This window comes from Hyaena hyaena, unplaced genomic scaffold (assembly GCF_003009895.1).
Source record: "Hyaena hyaena isolate Hyena2069 unplaced genomic scaffold, ASM300989v1 scaffold_9, whole genome shotgun sequence".
Taxonomy (NCBI): Eukaryota; Metazoa; Chordata; class Mammalia; order Carnivora; family Hyaenidae; genus Hyaena; species Hyaena hyaena.
The window spans coordinates 5,341-25,693 of NW_024080641.1; the positions used below are offsets into that span (position 1 = coordinate 5,341).

The 20,353-nt window shown below is 47.4% G+C and overlaps 1 protein-coding gene across 1 annotated transcript; it reads left to right on the forward strand.

Moving 5' to 3' along the window:
- Window positions 1-1,979: 1,979 nt before the first annotated feature.
- On the forward strand, window positions 1,980-19,455 carry SIGLEC5 (sialic acid binding Ig like lectin 5). The gene is given in 9 exon segments (XM_039249136.1): window positions 1,980-2,426; window positions 2,504-2,887; window positions 3,107-3,385; window positions 3,578-3,625; window positions 4,173-4,427; window positions 4,514-4,801; window positions 5,011-5,107; window positions 6,768-6,849; window positions 18,170-19,455. Coding segments are annotated over 9 exon segments (1,662 nt in total). The 5' UTR covers window positions 1,980-2,389; the 3' UTR covers window positions 18,362-19,455.
- The last annotated feature ends 898 nt before the right edge of the window (window positions 19,456-20,353 follow it).

Genomic DNA, 20,353 nt, shown 5'->3' on the forward strand with positions numbered 1-20,353 from the left:
CGGACCACAGTGTGGTGCCTCAAGGGAAATTTAGTGCTAATCAAATGCACCACTTCAAAAAGTGAAGGAGACAGTGTAGTGTGCGCAAGGATGAGCTGCTGTGGACACCAGCACATAAGAAAGAAAACTTCAGGGGCGCCTGGGTGGCTCAGTTGGTGAAGCGACCGACTATTGATCTCAGCTCAGCTCATGATCCCAAGGTTTGTGAGATGGAGCCCAGCTTCCACTCTGAGCTGACAGGGAAGCCTGCTTGGGAGTCTCTCTCTCTGCCCCTCCCCTGCCTGTGTGCCCACTCGCATTCTCTCAAAAAAAGAAATAAACTTTTTTTTTTTTTTAAAAAAGAAGACTTAAAACCCAGAATAACACGTACCCCTGACAACTGGACAGCTCCAGTGGAAAATCTGAATCTGGATCACGGTGCAATTGTATTGCTTTCCAGTTAAGCACATTGCTAGAAATCTCTCGAAGCAGAAAAAGATACTTCTTAGGAATTCAAATGAGGGGGCACCTGGAGGGCTAGGTCTGTTGAGCATGTGACTTAGCTCAAGTCATGATCTCGCGGTCCGTGGGTTCGAGCCCCGCGTCGGGCTCTGTGTTGACAACTTGGAGCCTGGAACCTACCTCAGATTCTGTTCCCCTCTCTCTCTGTGCTCCTCCCCTGCTCGCACCGCCTCTTTCTCAAGAATAAGCAAAGATAAAAAACATTTTTTAAAGAAATTCAAATGAGAAGATTCCATAATAAAGAGTGCTGTCTTATTACATAGTTTCTGACAGACTCCAATATCCTAGGTGCCAAAGAGGAATTCTAACTCAGTTGTTAGTAAAAAGATGAACCTCATTTACGCTCAAAAGATGGTATTTCAAGATTCTAGTGTCACCTGTCAAGACAGGAATGTCTACAACAGAAGTTCCAGTAAGCACTTAGGATGAAGGGCAATCAGAATACAAGAGCAAGCAAAATACACGTACCTTAACTCCCAATTTGAGAAATCAAGAGAATGTGTGTGTAAATTGATACACACTGTCTAGTTGGTAGTTTGTTTCTAACTCAATTAGGACAAGACATTCCAGTTTATGCTCTCTTCCTGAGGCTCTGTCTGTTCCAAAAGGACCCCTACAGCTCAGCAGAGGGTAGATCTGAGACATTTGCTTCATGTAAAGATCTGCCAGATACTAAGTACCAAGGGTAAGTATAAGGAACAGAACAAGCATCAGCATACAGACGTTCTTGCGAGATTTTCTTTTCTGATCCTAAGCAGCTTGGGTGCGGATTCTGACCAGTGTAGCTCTCTCTGCATGTACCTCTGCTCTGAGCTTTCTACGTTGGCTTCCGAGCTGTCACTTGGGTCTCCTTCATGGATCATCAAGGCCAAGTCTTGAGACATCTGAGGGACATCCAAAATGTCAGCCTGCAGCTGCCGAATTGCCCTTTCGCTCTCTTGAGTAAGTTCCAGATCCTGCTCCGGGGTGGCCGCGTCATGCCCCTGGTTCTATATCCAGTCCCACTGGTCATGGCCAGCATAGGACAGGAGCTGCTCTCTCTTGGCCTCCCCTCCGCAGAGAGGAGGATGCAGCTCTCTCTCTGGCAACCCTCTCCTTTTCGTTAGCAGATACTCACCCGCCCAGCCTGGAAATCCTTCAAGGCCCCAGAGAAGTCATTCAGGAGGCGTTGTTTGTTCTTTCCAGAAGCTCCAGTTCTGTAATTCATTTCTTTCCTGGGCAAGGTGATTCGGGGAATATTGCACCTGTTGCAGATTTTCCTCTGGATGCTTGAGTCCTGCTGACTTCCTGGTAGGCTCAGCGAATTCTTTATGTGAGCAGTGGCTGTGCGGATCGGCTGGAGGTTGCTGTGGAGCCCCGCAGCTGGGGCTCAGAGGGCCCCAGGTCTGGTGTAGGGGCTGGAGGGCATGATGAGGGCCTCAACCCCACGGGGCCTGCACGAACGCCCGGAATCAGCCCAGCGTGGTTGCTCAGGCTCACGGGGAACTGGGAAGAGAAGGGGCTGGAGGGGAAGGGGCTGAGCTGCCCACATGCTCCCTGTCTCTCCTTTCCAGCTGCTCTCGCCCTGTGCTCACCTCACTCTGGACTTCAATGTCATTTGCAAGGGGATCACTGTCAGACTCACTTGGACGAGCACCCCGGCCTCCAGGGCCCTCTTTACTTTCACGGGCTGTGTCACAGGCAGAGATGAGACAAGATAGTTTCTCAGCCCCACCTCAGCGCCCCTCCCCCGCCAGGGCCTGTGCCGCCCAAGTTCCCCTTCCGAGGTGACCACAGCTCTGTCACACACGGCTTCCTGTTGGGGCTCCCGTGGCCTCCCCCACATTAGCACATTTCCCTCCCTGACAGACGGACCTGGATCCGGGCTCCTGCCCTGGTCCCTGCGGACATGGTGCCTCTGCTGCTGCTGCTCCTGCTGTGGGGGGGTGAGTGGGCCGAGGCAGGACGGCTGGGCTCAGGGGGGAGGGGGCTTGAGCCCCGGCTGAGCCTCCATGATCCTCAGGGTCCCCACAGGAGGATCCAGGGATCCAGCTGCGAGTGCAGGAACCCGTGACGGTGCAGGAGGGTCTGTGTGTCCACGTGAGCTGCTCCTTCTCCTACCCCTGGAGAACTGGGTCTTCCAGGAAGATGCTCTAAGTATACTGGTTCCGGGGTTGGGACACCTCAAGCAACAGTCATCCAGCGGCTACAAACAACCCAGGGAGACCAGTGAAGACAGACACCAAGGGCCGATTCCAGCTCACAGGGGACCCCAGGACAGGCGACTGCTCCCTGAGAATCAGAGAGGCCCGGAGGAGCGACGAGGGAGTCTACTACTTCCGAGTGGAGAGAGGAGAGGACGTGAAATACACTTACAGAGATATGCCGCTGACTGTGAAGGTGACAGGTATGGCAGGGGTCCCGGGAGAGGGCTCTGGGGGTGGACACCCCCTCTTAGAGCAGGCCAGGACTCTAGAACATTCCCTGCTCCAGGTCTTGGGGCTGGGACTGTTGAAAAAGATACAGGCCCAGGGTCAGCTTGGGCCCCATGGTCCTGTGCCTCTCAGGGTCGCACTGAGGGTCATCACCCCCTGGGGCCCAGGCACCTCCCTCTCTTCCTCCTCAGATCTGACACAGGAACCAGACATCCACGTCCCGGAGCCCCTGGAGTCTGGCAGGCCCGCACAGCTGACCTGCAGCCTGCCGGGGTCCTGCGAAGGGGGAAGGCCTCTCACATTCTCCTGGGCGGGGGCTGCTCTGGACTCGCTGGACCCCAACACCCTGCACTCGTCGGTGCTGGGCTTCACCCAGAGGCCGCAGGACCATGGCACCAACCTCACCTGTCAGGTGAAACTGCCAGGAGCTCAGGCCACCCTGGAAAGAACCATCTGGCTCAATGTCTCCTGTGAGTTTGGGGAAGGGGGGCGCTGCTGGGTCTCTCAGGGCAGTGGGATTGGACAGGTGTGGGAGTGGGAGTGAGGGGAAAAGGGAAGGATGGCCATCGTACCTTCCCAGTGCTCGCCTACTCTCCCTGGGTGCTGGGTCAGCTTCCACACCAATCTTCACTTCTGAGCAGGACTGTATCTTTCTATCCCAGATGCTCCCCACAACCTCACCATAGGCATCTTCTTCAGCAATGTCACAGGTAGGAAAGCACCTTCCTTCTTGGGGGCTGGGGTCTGGCCTGGGGTGGGGGTGGGGGCTCAGTTCCCAGCAAGGGCCTGGGGATCAATAGCTTCAATAGGATCAGGTAAGGGAAGAGCAAATGTCCCCACCCTCCCTCCTCCAGTTAGTCTGGGTGCAAATGTGGCGCGCGCGCACACACACACACACACACACACACACACACTGTCCACCTCCCCTTTCACCGCTGTGGTTTCCCTCCTCCCCCTCCGACGCCAGCCTCCTCCATTCTGTTTCCTTGCATTCATTGAGTGAAGCCACCAAACAGCCCAGGCATGTCCAGTGGGGGCATTGAGCCTCCTCTGAATATAGGAGGCCCCGACACTTGGGGTCAACCTCTTTTGCACGTAAAGCTCCGCCTTTGAACCCTGATGGACCCAATTCAGGGGGTCAGGGAAGGAGAGGGAGATGCCTGCCAGGTCCTGGCAAGGAGGGAGATGGAGACCGTCAGTCTCCAACAGCTCTCTCTAATGCCTCGCTCTCCTCTCTCTGCATCTCTCCCCGCAAAGCCTTCAGGATTCTGGAAAACACCTCATCCCTTGACATCTGGGAGGGCCAGGCTCTGCGGCTGCTCTGTGCTGCTGCCGGCAACCCCCCTGCCGAGCTGAGCTGGTTCCGGGGGTACCCCGCCCTGAATGCCACCCCCGTGGGCACGAACCACACTCTGGAGCTGCCTCGAGTCGGGGCTGAGGAAGGAGTCCTCACCTGCCAAGCCCAGAACTCGCTGGGCTCCCAGCACGTCTCCCTGCATCTCTCTGTGGTCTGTGAGTGCGGGGACCCCCGGGGGCGGGGCGCCCGGGGCCTGGGGAGCAGAGGCGCCGCTGACCCCGCCCCTCCCCCCACCCCGCAGACCCGCCGCGGCGGCTCAGCCCCTCCTGCTCCTGGGAGGGCGAGGGGCTGCGCTGCACCTGCTCCTCCGCAGCCCGGCCGGCCCCCACCCTGCGCTGGCGGCTGGGGGAGGGGCTGCTGGAGGGGAACCGCAGCAACGCCTCCCTGACCGTCACCTCTAGCTCCGCGGGGCCCTGGGCCAACAGCTCCTTGAGCCTCATTGGGCCGCTGGGCTCCGACCTCAGACTCAGCTGCGAGGCCCGGAACGCACACGGGGCCCAGAGCGCCACCGTCCTGGTGCTGCTGCCAGGTCTGGGGGCGTCGGGGAAGGTGGGGCGGAGAAGGGAGTCTGGATCCTAGAAAAGACGGCCTCGGTGGGGGCGGGCGTGGGGGCAGAGGGCCGTCCATGGGACAGGGTGCTCCACCTCGGGCCTGAGCAGGCCCTTCAGCAAGTTCTGCAACGAGGTAGGGAGGCAAGAGACTGAGTCCTGGAAGTCAATCTCCCGCCTGTCTACGCAGCGAAGTCGCTCTCCCTGGCAGAAGCCGCGTCTGCAGCTGTGGGAGGCGCTGGAGCCTCGGCTCTGCTGTGCCTGTGCTTGTGCGCGCTCTTCTGCATGTAAGTGGGTGCGGGGCGGGGCGCGCAGGGGTGCGGAGAGAGGCTCCCATCCCAGAAGTAGGGGCTGAGTAGGGTCCGCCAGAAGGGGTGGTAATGGCTTTACTGGGATATAACGCCCATACATTTAACGTGTGCAATTCAATGTAGTATATTTACAGACTTGTGCGTCCTTTGCTACAATTATACATCTTTCTCATTAGCCCAAAATGAAACAAACAAAAGAAACCTGCACTCCTTGGGGCGCCTGGGTGGCTCAGTCGGTTAGGCATCCGACTTCGGCTCAGGTCATGATCTCACGATTCGTGGGTTTGAGCCCCGCGTTGGGCTCCGTGCTGACAGCTGGGAGCCTGGAGCCTGCCTCAGATTCTGTGTCTCCCTCTTTCTGACTCGTGTGTGTGTGTGTGTGTGTGTGTGTGTGTGTGTGTGTGTGTGAAATAAAACATTAAAAATTAAAAATAAGAAACCTACAGTCCTTCATTTTCATCCTCCCCCCCTCCCCCCGCCCCAGCCCTAGGGGACCACCAATCTATTTTCCATCTCTCTAGATTTGCCTCTTCTAGACTTTTCAAAAAAAATTTTTTTAACATTTATTTATTATTGAGAAACAGCAAGACAGAGCATGAGCATGGGAGGGGCACAGAGACAGAGAGACACAGAATGGGAAGCAGCTCCAGGCTCCGAGCTGTCAGCACAGAGCCCGATGAGGGGCTTGAACTCACAAACAGTGAGAATGTCATGAGCCATCCAGGTGCCCCTGGACTTTTTATCTAAGTGGAATCCTACAGTATGTGGTCTTTTGCGACTGACTTCCTCCGCTTAGCATGGGGTTTTCAGGGTTCATGCGTGTTGTGTGGCATGTGTCAGACCTTCATTCTGTTTGTTTTTTACTTCTATGTCATATTCCATTGCGTGGATGGAGCACATTTTATGTGTTGTTCATCTATGGATAAATATTTGGGCCATTCCTACTTTTTGGCTATCACGAATAAGTCATGACCACTCGTGTACAAGTTTTTGGTTTGTTTTTTAATGTTTATTTACTTATTTGGAGAGAGAGATTATGTGTGCATGTGTAGGGAAGGTGCAGAGAGAGAGGGGAAGAGACAGAACCCCAAGAGTGCAGAGCCCAGTGCAGGGCTCAAACTCACGGACTGTGAGGTCAAGACCTGAGCCGAAATCAAGAGTCGGACTCTTAACCAACTGAGCCACCTAGGTCCCCACTTGGGTACATGTTTTTTTTTTTTCTTAAACGTCTATTTTTGAGAGAGAGAGAGAGAAGAAGGGGGGGGAGGGGAAGGAAGAGGAGGAGAGGGAGGAGACACAGAATCTGAAGCAGTTCCAGGCTCCGAGCTGTCAGCACAGAGTGTTGACGCGGAGCTTGAACTCATGAACCGCCAGATCATGACCTGAGCCGATATTGGATGCTTAACTGACAGAGCCACCCAGGAGCCCCATCATGTACATGTTTTTATGTGTTAAGGGATCTTTAGTGATGGAAGTTCAGCCTGGCCAAACCCCAGGTCATCAGGGGGATGGAGTCCTTCCTCACGTGTCAGGAAGGTCTGAGCCGGGTTGTAGGGACCTTAGCGGTTTTGCCTGGGAGCAGACAGCCTGCCCACATGAGCCGTCCTGGCTGCAGTGTGCTGCTTTCTCCTTTTAGAGTGAAAGCCCGCAGGAAGCAAGCATCTGGGGGTCGAGAGGTCATGGATGATGAAGACCCTGTCATGGGTACTGTCGCCTGGGTGAGTGATGTCGGGGTCTTCTCAGGCAGTGGGGGCTCTGGGCGTGTCCATTCAGACTCCAGATGGAGCTCCTCAGCATTTCCCCACCCCTGCCCCACCCCGGTCACCTGAGCAGACACCTGGGGGGTGACTTCCCTTCTCTTCTTCCCCTTCATCTCCCAGACTGAGTGGGGAGAGAGAGAGACACCTCTTGTTCCACCCCTGGTTATCACTGAGCCCACTTCACCCCTTTGCTGGACACGGCTTGACTGAATTTCTCCCTGAAACTATTGGTTTCCAGCCTTTCTGGAGTTTCCGTGGTGCTTGTTCCCATTGCTTAGAGAATCTAGTCACGTTCCTTGGTTGATATTTGAAGTCCTTCAGGAGGTGTCCCCTGAAGGCCACTCACTCCAGCCTATGGTCCAGCCACACTGGCCTTCTCACTGTCTCCCCATCACTTGGACCCTTTGCATGTGCAGTTCCTCCCACCGGAAATGCCCTCCTGTTCCCATTTCCATCAGACCACTTCATGTCACCGTCCCTCTCGCTCCAGTGTCAGCGTCTTCTGCTCTGGGCAAGGTTTGCCATCTCCCTCCGTGCCCATGTCCACGTCTCCCTCCTCTGCACCCCCAGAGCTTTGTGTCCATCCCTGCCTTGAGGGGCACCGCACATGGCACCTCTGCATCTCCCTGTGTTCTCCCTCTCACCGTGTCTGCGACGTCTTTGCCAGCAGGGGCTGCAATCGTCTCTCACTCCGCCACTGGCCAACATGTCCCTTCTCCCCTTTTACAAAACTGGGGCCCTGTTGCCCTAAATGGAGTTATCTGAAATGCCTTCTTCATGACCAATCTCTGGAACAGGCATTGTTTACTTGTACCTACTCATTTTGCCCGTATTATGATAAGCAACGCTGAATCCTCATCCAACTGAAGACCCCAAACACTGACGGTAACTTACATCTATGACCCATTGCTAGTGTTACCTCATATATGTATGTACACCCGAGATATGCACTGTTTAGTGTAACTATTTCTTTTTTTTATTGAAAAAAAAATTTTAGTGTTTTATTTATTTCTGAGAGAGACAGAAAGAGAGAGACAGCGTGAGCAGGGGAGGGTCAGAGAGAGAAAGGGAGACACAGAATCCGAAGCAGGCTCCAGGCTCTGAGCGAGCTGTCAGGACAGAGCCTGACACCGGGCTCGAACCCATGAACCATGAGATCATGACCTGAGTCGAAGTCAGATGTCGGTTAGCCATCCGCTGCCCCTAGTGTAACTATTTCTGAGCCTACCCTCTGTGCACGCTTCTCAGACTCGCTTTGTAGACAACCCTGCTAATCATGTCCTGGAGGTTCATCCCTGTTGTTACTGTGGTTACCTGTTAACAGTGTTTCATTTTACGATCATGTCTATTGCCTAAGCTCGTCTTGCTGGACATTTGAGTTGTTCCAGATGTTTGTATTCACATCTCATTGTATTCACATGCAAGAGTGTTTTTTTTTTTTAACTTTTTACAGCATTACTTAAGAATTTAATTACTGGGTCTGAGGGTGTGTGCATGTTCCTATCATGACAAATAGTTTTCCCAAGCAATTGCACCCATGAATACACCTGTCTGTGTCTAGTGGGCCCTGTCGATCTACAGTCTGCTGTGCTTGAATTTCTCAGTTTTTTTGAAAGCTCGCTAGCTGTGGCTTTGATTTGCATCTCATTAGTTGTCAAGGGGCATGAAAATCTGTCTTCAATGGCGTATAAACACCTCCTCTCTAAAATGCCTGGTCCCAGAGAGCCTAGGTGGCTCAGTCAGCTAAGCATCGGACTTTGGCTCAGGTCGTGATCTCACAATTCATAAGTTTGAGCCTTGCATTGGGCTCTGTGCTGTTAGCGCTGAGCCCGCTTTGGGTCTTCTCTCACCCTCTCTCTCTGCTCTTCCCCCTGCTCTCTTTCTCTCTCAAAAATAAAATAGACATTAAAAAAAAAATTCTCGGTCCCATCTGCAGCCCATTTCCCTGTAGCCCATAGCGTGTTTGACTTTCTTATTGAATTGATGGGAGAGCTTTACACATTTTCATACTGGTTTTTTTTTTCAGTTATATGCACTGTAAATATCTTCTAATGAGTAACTTGTCTTCACTTTTTAAAGGCGACCTTTGATGAATATAAGTTCTTAATTGTAATACAACCATGTTCAGTAATCTCTTTTTTTAAAAGATAGATTCACATAGCTTTATTTTTTTAAGGCTTTATTTATTTTGAAATAGAAAGAGAGAGAGAGCAGGGGAGGGGCAAAGAGAGAGGGCACTGTCAGCACAGAGCCCGATGTGGGGCTCAAACTCACAAACCATCAGATCATGACCTGAGCCGAAATCAAGAGTCGGCGGCTTAACCAACGGAGCCACCCAGGCGCACCTAATCTCTTTTCTGTTGAATGTCTTTTGGGTTTCATTTAATAAAATCTTTCTTTTTTTTCTTTTTATTTTTTTCACTATTTTTAAAAGTTTATTCATTTATTTTGAAAGAGAGGGAGTGAGGGAGCGAGAGCACGAGCAGAGAAGGGGCTGCACTCTCAGCGCAGAGCTCCACACAGGGCTCCAACTCACAAACCTCGAGATCATGACCTGAGTGGAAATTAAGATTCAGACGCTTAACCAACTGAGCTACTCAGTGCTCCTAAAAAAAAAAAAATCTTTCTTCTCCTAAGATTAGAATGGTATTCAAGTATAGCTTCCACTAAAAGTTTTATGTATTCCTTTGGACACGGAAAGCCTTAATCTACCTGGAGTTGATTTTTGTGTGATGTGCAGTGTTAATCTACGTTTGTTCCTCCTTCACATATGGAATAATGTCTGTCTCTCCCCTCAGCTGATCTGCCATTCTACTCTGACATACAGCGAAAGTCTATACGTGCGTGGCCTCTGTCTGTGGCTTCTATTCTATTCCAGTGGCCAATTTTACTGTCCTTGAGTCAGAACTGTCTATTGAGGCAATAGAATCTATAGACTCAAAACTAAGTCCCAATATCTGATAGAGCAGGATCCCTCCTTAATCTTCTTTAATAGTGTCTCGGCTATTCTTGGCCTTTTTCTGTTCTGTTAAATATTAGAATATTTAAATATTAGAATCAGTTCCAAAAAACACTCCTGTTAGTGTTTTGGCTGAAATTACATTGAATCTACAGATCAACTTGGGAAGAAGTTACTTATTTTTTTTTAATGTTTTTTTATTTATTTCTAGGAGAGAGAGAGAGACAGACAGAGTGAGCAGGGGAGGGTCAGAGAGAGATGGAGTCACAGACTGAAACAGGCTCCAGGCTCTGAGCTGGCAGTCAGCACAGAGCCCGACGGGGGGCTCGAACCCACAAACAGTGAGATCATGACCTAAGCGAAAGTCGGATGCTTAACTGACTAAGCCACCCAGGCGCCCCCGAACTTACTTATTTATAAACTCAAATCTCCTTGTCCACAAAAGCAGGTATCTATTAGTTTAAGGGGTTTTTTTTCTTCAAGAAAGATGTAGAAATTCTTCAACATGTCTTGCAACCCTTTTGTTAGTTTTCTTCCTTAATGCTAGTTTTGTTACTATTATCAATGCTGTCTTTTTAAAAGTGCAGTTTCTGATCACTCATCGTTGATATGTGGAATGAAAATATTTTTAAAGAATTTATAAAGTGTTGGGGCGCCTGGCTGGCTCAGTTAGAGAAGGATGCAACTCTTGATCTCGGGGTGGTGGGTTCGAGCCCCACGTTAGTTATAAACATCACTAAAAAATACATTTAAAAAATAAACTTAAAAAATTATAGTGTTTTGCAATTTTTTTAAAAAAATTTCAAATTGGCCTTAGATGTCGTTTCAATTCTTGTTGGTTTGGTAGCTGGAGCATTCTTAAATCTGATTCATAAGCCTGCTGGACCATTCTTCTTTTTTTTTTAATGTTTTTATTTATTTCTGAGAGAGAGAGAGAGCATGAGCAGGGGAGGGTCAGAGAGAGAGGGAGACACAGAATGTGAAGCAGGCTCCAGGCTCTGAGCTAGCTGTCAGCACAGAGCCCAACACGGGGCTCGAACCTATGAACTGTGAGATTATGACATGAGCCAAAGTCAGACGCTTAACTGACTGAGCCACCCAGGCGCCCCTGAACCATTCTTTTACAGAGACATGGATACCGTCTGAAAAACTTGTGATATTCTTGTTTTAAATTGTCACGGCTTGCTGAATCAAAGCAGCTGAATTTGATGCAAATATGTTGTCATTTCCTTAAAAAATCAGCTCTTCCTTTTATACTTCAGATACTAAACAAGAAACACCTGATCTCATGCATCCTCTGCAGATGTACTTTTCTTCTAAGAGATTCATTTTCTTTTAATTTGAGAGAGAGAGAAAGAGAGCATGCGCATGCACAAGTGAGGGAGAGTAGGAGAGAGAGAATCTTTCCTTTTTTCATGTTTATTTATTTTGAGAGAGAACATGCAAGAGCATGAGCGGGGAAGGGGCAGAGAGAGCGGAAGAATCTCAAGCAGGCTCTGCACAGAGCTCCTTCCCATCAACTGTGAGATCATGACCTGAGCTGAAATCAAGAGACGGATGCTTAACCGACTGAGCCACCCAGGTGCCCCAAGATTCCATATTTCAACAAATGACTCACTCTCCTGAGTCCGTGATGGGGAAGTAAGCACACTCAGACTCAGTACTCTGGTAAACAGAGGTCTGTGGAACACCGATTGTGAGCAGTAAGTGGCTAAAGATTGAACACTAGTCAGTTCCTTCATTTGTTCATGCAGCTTCTCCTTCTCCTTTCCCCCTTGTGGGGCCAAACACCCCTGCAGAATTCTTCTGGGGCTTCACTGTAAATATTCATGACTTCCCAGTGACACCCACCTCTTCAGGGTGTTAGTGGTCTGGATGCTAAGAATTGTCTTCATTCTCTCAGTAGATGCAGCAGCGTATGAAACACAATTACATGTTTATTGATCTTATATTCTTCCAGCTTGCTAAGCTCTCTTGTTAGTTATAATAATTTGTATGTAGACATTGAAGTATTTTTAACAGGTTTTTCTTTTTTCAATTTCACAAATATCACAGTGGCGCCTGGCTGGCTCAGTTGGAAGAGCATGTGACTCTTGATCTTGGGGTGGTGAGTTCCAGCCCTACATTGGGTGTGGAACCTACTTAAAAAATTAAAAAGCATCCCAGGTTGGGGTGCCTGGCTGACTCAGTCGGTGGAGCGTGCTACTCTCAATCTTCAGGTTGTGAGTTTGAGCCCCACATTGGGCTTACTGTATGGAGCCTGCTTGAGATTCTCTGTTTTCCTCTCTGTTTGCCCCTCCTCACTTGCTCTCTCTCTCTTTCAAAGTAAATAAATAAACTTAAAAATTTTTTTTTTAAATGTGGCATCTTGAGTGACTCAGTCAGTTAAGTGCCCGACTTCAACTCAGCTCATTATCTCGCAGTTCATGAGTTCAAGCCCCGCATCAGGCACTGTGATGACAGCTGGGAGCCTGGAGCCTGCTTCATATTCTGTGTCTCCCTTTCCCTCTCCCTCCCCTGCTTGTGTTCTACTTTCTCTGTCTCTCTCTTTCAAAAAGAAATAAACAGTAAAAAAAAATTTAATAATAAAAAAAGGAACTACTCTGGCATTCCTGAGAAAAAACTTTATAAATTGTTCATTATATGAACCCTAGTATATTCAGTTTGCTAATCTTTTGTTTAACAGTTTTGCATCTATATGCATGGGTAAAATGGTCTTGTTTTCCTTTCTCCTCCTGCCATTTGCTTGTTTTAGTATCAAGACAGTATTTTTTAAAAGATTTTTTAAAATATTTATTTATTTTTGGAGAGAGAGAGTGTAAGCTGGGTAGGGGCAGAGAGAGAGAATCTCAAGAAAGCTTCTTGCTGTCAGCACAGAGCCCCATGTGGGGCTTGATCCCACAAACCATGAGACCACAAACCTGAGCCAAACCAAGAATCAGACATTGAACTATCTGAGCCATCCAGGCAACCCTTTAAGACTTTATTTTTAAGTAAGCTCTACACCCAACATGGGGCTTGAACTCACAACCCTGAGATCAAGAGTCATACACGCTCTATCCACTGAGCCAGTCAGATGCCCCTAAGAACAATTTTTCTATTTTTTTTAATTTTATTTAAAAAAAATTTTTTTAATGTTTTATTTATTTCTAGGAGAGAGAGAGAGAGACAGCGTGAGCAGGGGAGGGTCAGAGAGAGAGAGGGAGATACAGACTCTGAAACAGGCTCCAGGCTCTGAGCTGGCAGTCAGCACAGAGCCCGACGCAGGGCTCGAACCCACGAACCGCGAGATCATGACCTAAGCGAAAGTCGGACGCTTAACCGACTAAGCCACCCAGGCGCCCCAAGAACAATTTTTCTAATTCAGTTATTTTAGGTGTCCTTTGGTCAGCTTTTTTTTTTTTTTTTGGTTAGGAATTTGTTCATTTCACCTAAGCTTTATAATATTTTTGACAAAAGGTTATCGGTGGTAATCTTTTAATTTTATATTGTTCATTTTGATTAGGATTACTTCCCCTCTGAAATTGGTTATTTGTGACTTCTCTCTTTTGTGTTTCTAAACAAATCTTGTTAATTGCTTGCCTATTTTATTGCCAGTTTGAAGACACTAACTTTTGAGACTTTTTATTTTATCACTGTATTTCTTCTTTTCTATTTTATTTACTTTGACTCTCATTTTCTTAGCACCTGCTTTCTACTTGCTTTGGTTGTTCTGATGTTCTTTCACTAGCCTTTTAAGCTAGGTGCTTAGCTACTTCACATATGGTGCTCCTCCATGATAAAAGTATTTATGGATTCATTTCTTTCAGAACACCAGTTTAATTTCATCCCAGAGGTTTTGACGTGTGTCATTTTAGTATCATTCAGTTCTAAATGTTATCAAACCGTATCATAATTTCTTTTTGGAATTTTAAATCATTTGGGATTAAAAAAAAGAAGTTCCAAATGTATGGGGATTTAAACATCTTTAAACATCTTTCCATAATTCAATTCTAACTAAATTGCGTTTCGGTCAGAATACTCAGTTTTTATGATACTTAGTTTTTAAATTTGTTGAGGCTTGAACCGTGGCCTCATATGTGATGAATTTTTGGAAATATTTTCTGGGGGTTTAAGAAGAATATATATTTTCTATTTCTTAAGTTCTACATAAGGTCAGTTGTCCAGTGTGTTGACTATATTGTTCAAATCCAAATCTTTGCTAATAGGTCTTCCTGACTGATCAATATTTGAGACAGGTGTGTTGAAATCTTACATTAGGGCAGTGTATTTATCCATTTTTCCCTGTAGTTTTAGCAAATATATTTCTTTAAAAAATTTTTTAATGTTTGTTTATTTTTGAGAGAGAGACAGGGTGCAAGTGGGGGAGGGACAGAGAGAGAGGGAGACGCAGAATCTGAAGCAGGCTCTAGGCTCTGAGCTGTCAGCACAGAGCCCATCATAGGGCACAAACTCACAAACCGCGAGATTGTGACCTGAGCCAAAGGCAGCTGTTTGACTGAGCCACCCAGGCACCCCAAGCAAATATATTTCTTATATTTGATGTACTTTTAAGTTACAACCATATATTGTAGAAATATTGTATCCTCTCCGTGAACTGAACATTTGATCACACATAGTGATCCTCTCTGTCCCTATTGATACTTTTCAAAAGTCTATTTGGTTGGATCTTAATATAGATACACCACTTCATCACTGGTTAGTAAGATGCCTGATATATTTCCATTTTTTGTTCCTCCAACATTTTATTTATGCTTCTACAGTTATTTTTGTACACAGTATACAACTAGGTTTTCAAGAATGAAATTTTGGGGTGCCTGGGTGGCTCAGTCGGTTGGGCATCTGACTTCAGCTCAGGTCATGATCTCATGGTTTGGGAGTTTAAGCCCCACGTTGGGCTTTGTGCTGACAGCTCAGAGCCTGGAGCCTGCTTTGGATTGTGTCTCCATCTCTCTCTGCCTCTCTTCCACTCACACTCTGTCTCTGTCTCTCAAAAGTAAATAAACATTAAAAAAAATTTCAATTTCATGTCCTCCATTTGTGTTTAGTGCTACATCTGGTTATTGATACATATGGATTTATTTCTCCTATTTTACCTTTTCCTTTCACTTGGTTCTGTTTTTTTCAGTATTTCATTTTCTCTCTTCTTAAAAAAATTAATATTGTTGTAGCCACCCGAGCCAAGATCAGTGAATAGAATACAGGAACCCAAATTGGCGTCACACACTTCTTTATTCAGTGCCAGGCATGCTTGGGGAGCACCCAAATCAAGTAGCCCCGAATAGCAGCAGGGAAGAGCTTATATTCTTGAGCTTATCAGGCTTGACTAGGTTCCCAGGCTTCTGCCTGACTAGGACGTGTTTCTCTAAGATACAAATATTGTCTATGTGGCAAGTAGGCTTTAGAGGCAGACAGCGCAGTTATTGTGCTAACCTCTGGCTTCCTGCCGAACTTTCTGGTGCAGTTCTTGAGAAACTTATCTTGCAGGGTAAAGCTAGCTTGCTGTGTATACAGTGTTCTAATCTTCCGGTTTTTTATGTACTGGCCAAAGGTTATAAGCAGGGAGGGGACTTCAACAATATCTCTGTTACACCCCAGAAAACCTTTAGTGTGTTTTTATTTATCTCTTGTTCTTCTTTCCTTCCACCTTCCACAATGTTGATGCTTTTTCTCGATCTTCATTTTTCATTCTGGGTTGTTATGAACATACTTAACATTTTTCTATTCTCTGGGCTTGTGTTTGGTGCACAGCTAACACATTTTACTGAAGCATTCTGTCTCCTTGATACTCCAGATTTATTGGAGCATCTTCAGATTTTGTTACTTTTATTTGAATTCTTCCTCCCAATGTGTTTTCAGTTTGTGTTTTCTTGTATTAAGACTTCTGAGGACTTGTGTGTTTGAAAACATTTATTTAATGCTCCTACATTTGCATTTCATGTGGCAGGATATAAATTCTAAGACCAAAGTGATTTTCCTTTGATGCTTTATTTTATTTTTTAATTTTTCTTTTAAGTAATCTCTACACCCAACGTGAGGCTCAAGCTCACAGCCCTGAGACCTAGAGCCACATGCTCCACTAACTGAGCCAGCCAAGAGCCCTTTTCCTTCAATGCTTTACACGCTGTAATGAACTCTAGGTCGCCTGGATGGTTCAGATGGTTAAGCGCCTGACTTTTGGTTTGGGCTCAGATCCTGATCTCATGGTTTGTGGGTTCCAGCCCTGACAATGCAGAGCCTCCTTGGGATTCTCTGTCTCCCTCCCTCTGCCCTCCCCCAGCTCATGCTGTCTCTCTCTCAAAATAAATAAACATTAAAAAAAAAAAACAGGGGGGCCTGGGTGGCTTAGTCGGTTAAGCATCCGACTTTCGCTTAGGTCATGATCTCACGGTTCGTGGGTTCGAGCCCCGCGTCGGGCTCTGTGCTGACTGCCAGCTCAGGGCCTGGAGCCTGTTTCAGAGTCTGTATCTCCCTCTCTCTCTGATCCTCCCCTGTTCACGCTGTCTCTCTCTCTCTCCTAGAAATAAATAAAAAAATATTTTAAAAAAACAACCCATGGTACTCTATCATTTCTTGTACCCAGTGTTGGCTTTTAGGAAATCTTAAATCTGGGGGTGCTTGGGTGGCTCAGTTGGTTGAGCGACTGACTCTTGGTTTCAGCTCAGGTCATGATCCCATGGTTGTGGGATCAAGCCCCACATTCATCAGGCTCTGCACTGAGCATGGAGCCTGCGTAGCATTCTCTCTCTCTCTCTCTCTCTCTCTCTGTCTTTCTATCTCTCTGCCCCTCTCCCACACTTTCTCTCTCTACAATAATTTTTTTAAAAAATCCTAAGTCTGGAATGGATCAAGAAGATGTGGTTTATCTATACCATGGAATACTACATGGCAATGAGAAACAATGAAATGTGGCCATGTGTAGCAACATGGATGGACCTTGAGGGTGTTATGCTGAGCGAAATAAGTCAGGCAGAGAAGGACAAATACCATATGTTTGCACGTATAGGAGGATTAGGAGGAACTTGACGGAGGACCAAGGGGGAGAAGAAGGGCGGAAATGGTAGGGGAAAGGGAGAGAGGCAAACCATGAGAGACTCTTGAATGCTGACAAAAACTGAGGACTGATGGATGTGGGGGGGAGGGGGGGATGGGCATGAAGGAGGGCACTTTGGGGATGAGCACTGAGTGTTATGTAGAAACTAATTTGACAATAAACTATTTGTAAAAAAAAAAAATAATAAAATAAAATAAAATAAACAAAAAAAAAAAATCCTAAGTCTGTCCAAATCTTGCACATTTGTAGGTAATCCGCTAATTCTTTCTGGAAACTTACAGTTTCCCTTCGGTTTTGATATGCTTTTTTTTTCTTCTTAAAGCTTTTTTTTTAAAGTTTTATTTATTTATTTATTTATTTTGAGAGAGAGAGAGAAGGAGAGGGGCAGAGAGAGAATCTCAAGCAGGCTCTGCTCCACCAGTGCTGGTCCTGATGTGGGGCTCAAATTCACAAACCATGAGATCATGACCTGAGCTGAAATCAAGAGTTGGACACTTAACTGACTGAGCCACCCAGGCACACCTGGTTTTGATATTCTTAAAATTTACTATACTGTATTGGGGTGTGAGGTTTCTTGGTCTTTTTTCTACACCTGTGGGCCCTTTCAGCTGATATGGTTTACCTTTCTTCAATTTTATCTCCACTGTTTTTATTCAAATATTTTCTCCTCTTTTTATTTTCAATAACACAGCAAGCCCGAGTTTGGTTCCTGGCTCTGTCTGTTACTAGATGAGTAACCTTGGGCAAGTTACTCTACCTCCCCCCCACCTCAGTCTACCTTACCTGTAAAATGGGGATAATAAGTACCATTCATACTGTCCTGTGTGTGTGTGAAGATTAAATGTAATTAGTAAGCCTTCAAAATGGCCTAATCAGTCATAGCATTACAGACTTTTAATTGGATGAGTGAGGGGTGCCTGAGTGGCTCAGTCAGTTAGGCGTCTGACTCTTGATTTCAGGTCAGATCATGATCTCACAGTTCGTGAGTTTGAGCCCAGTATCGGGCTCCATGCTGTCAGCTTGGGATTTTTGTCTCTCCCTCTCTCTGTCTCTGTCTCTCTCTCTGGCCTTTCCATGCTCATTCTCTTTCTCTCCCCCTCAACATAAATAAATAAACTTTAAAAAATAAATGGATGAGTGAATCGTTAAGTTCATAGGAAATGTGTGTGAATAAGAGGATGAATGAACAAATGGCCCAACTTCCCCTGGAGGGGACCATGTCTCCCTCATTCCTTCTCGGACTCTCCTGTTTCTCTTTCACTCAGGGGTCCAGGAAGAAGCCCTGCCCAGATGGCGCCCCAGACCAAGTGACCCTGGCCGGGGATGCCCCTCCCTCTGAGGAGCAGCAGGAGCCCCATTACGCCTCCTTCAGCTTCCACGGGATGAAGGAGAGGGAACCTCAGGACCAGGAGGCCACCAGCACCAGCGAGTACTCAGAGATCAAGATAAGCAAGTGAGGGCTGCCGGAGCTCGGTGGCGGCCCCAGGAATCCCAGCGCTGGGGGGAAAGGAGAGTCAGGCACCAGCTGATGAAGTGTGTGGAGCCCTGTGGCAATACGAAAGAGCAGGACTGTCCACACATCCCCGGGGGGAGCAGATCTGAGCTCAAACGCAGGCTGTCAAGCAAATCACTTCATCTCTCCATGCTTCGGTTTCCTGTTCTGTGAATCAGAGAGAGATCTCGCATTCTGCCTTGAAGGTGGTTGTGAACAGTAAAGAAATTAACACACAGAAATCAGCCAATGGAGGTCCTGTTGCACCATGAGGGCTCAGTGCCTACTGATCTCTCTTCTTTGGACAGAAAGGTCCTGCCGGAAAGTTACCCTGGGGCTGAGGGTGACCAGGTCCAGGGCACACAGTAGCAACTGGCTGGTGTCATTCTCCTTCAGAGCCTCCCCAGGGAAAGACCAGCCCCTCAGTCTGGTTTTTGGTTTCACTATACAGCATCATATCATCTCTGTGGAGTCTTCTCATCACACTTGTATCTGTCAATTCTTCCAGCACATTCCGACACCTCCTGACTTCCAGTCCCTTCCCTGTCTCACTTATGGGCTCCACAGGGATCTGTCCAACAGCCAGAGAGCTGACCTTGAGTCTCCCACACAAACCCGTTCAAGGCTCTCTAGGCTTAGACAGTACATCACAAGCATCCGCCCCTGCCCCCAGCATTTAAAGTCCACCAACCCCCCCACCCCTGCTATCTACTGTTAGAAAAGAAACAACGGGCCCCAAATGGAGGGAGGTACTTTCCCCCACAACAGCAAACCTAAGATTCACTGATGTTTCCGCCTCTCCCAGAAATGCGACCTTTACACGGTCGTTCTGAAATTTCCTGATCAGCACTGATGAGGTCACCTGCAGGGTAAGATCTTCCCCCCAAAAGATGGCCCGATCTGAAAAAAAAAATCCTTCCTTTCTTTTGAGAATACTTCCTTCTGCCACCCTCCTGCCTATAAACACCTTCCGCTACTTACAACTCCTCAGAGCACCTCTTTACTGAAAGGGATGCTGCCGGATTCATTAGTCTGAATAAAGGCAATTACATGCCCTGATTTCCTTGGTTGAATTTTTGTTCTTTTTTACAAACGTTTATTTATTTATTTATTTTTAAATATTTTATTTATTTCTGAGAGAGAGATAGAGACAGCATGAGCAGGAGAGGGTCAGAGAGAGAGGGAGACACAGAATCCGAAGCAGGCTCCAGGCTCCGAGCTATCAGCACAGAGCCCGATGGGGGGCTCGAACCCACAAACTGTGAGATCATGACCTGAGCCGAAGTCGGACACTCAACCGACCGAGCCACCCAGGCGCCCCTGTTTATTTATTTTTTAGAGAGAGTGTGTGAGCGAGAGAGGGGCAGAGAAAGGGGAGAGGGACAGAGATTCAAAGCAGGCTCTACATGGAGAGCCGGATGGGGGGCTCCAACTCACGAACTGTGAGATCATGACCTCAGCTGAAGTCAGACATTTAATGGACTTAACCAACCAGGCACCTTGGGTGAATTTTTATTCTTTAGCACTGTTCATCTGTGCTCCTCTCGGCCTTTCCTCCTACAACCGCCATGTTGTTCTCACCCACGACTGTGTAATTTGAGATCCTGGAGGCCCTGCCTTTTTGCTTCCCCTGGCAGACCCTGGCTTGTCCTTCACCCCTGAGTTGTGCACAGATCTGCCCTGAGAACCTGGACTGAAGGAAGAGCTCATATGCTCTTCTCCTCTAAAGTTGGACTAATTCATTTGTTTTTCCAAGAAAGCACTAAAACGAAAATAGCCAAAACTTCTACCAGTAAGCTTTTTTTTTTTGGTTGTTGTTATTTATTTTGAGAGAGGCAGAGACAGCGAGTGGGGGAGTGGCAGAGAAAGGGGGAGAGAGAATCCCCAGCAGACTCCACACTGTCAGTGCAGAACTCAATGCTGGGCTTGAACTCACAAACCATGAGATCATGACCTG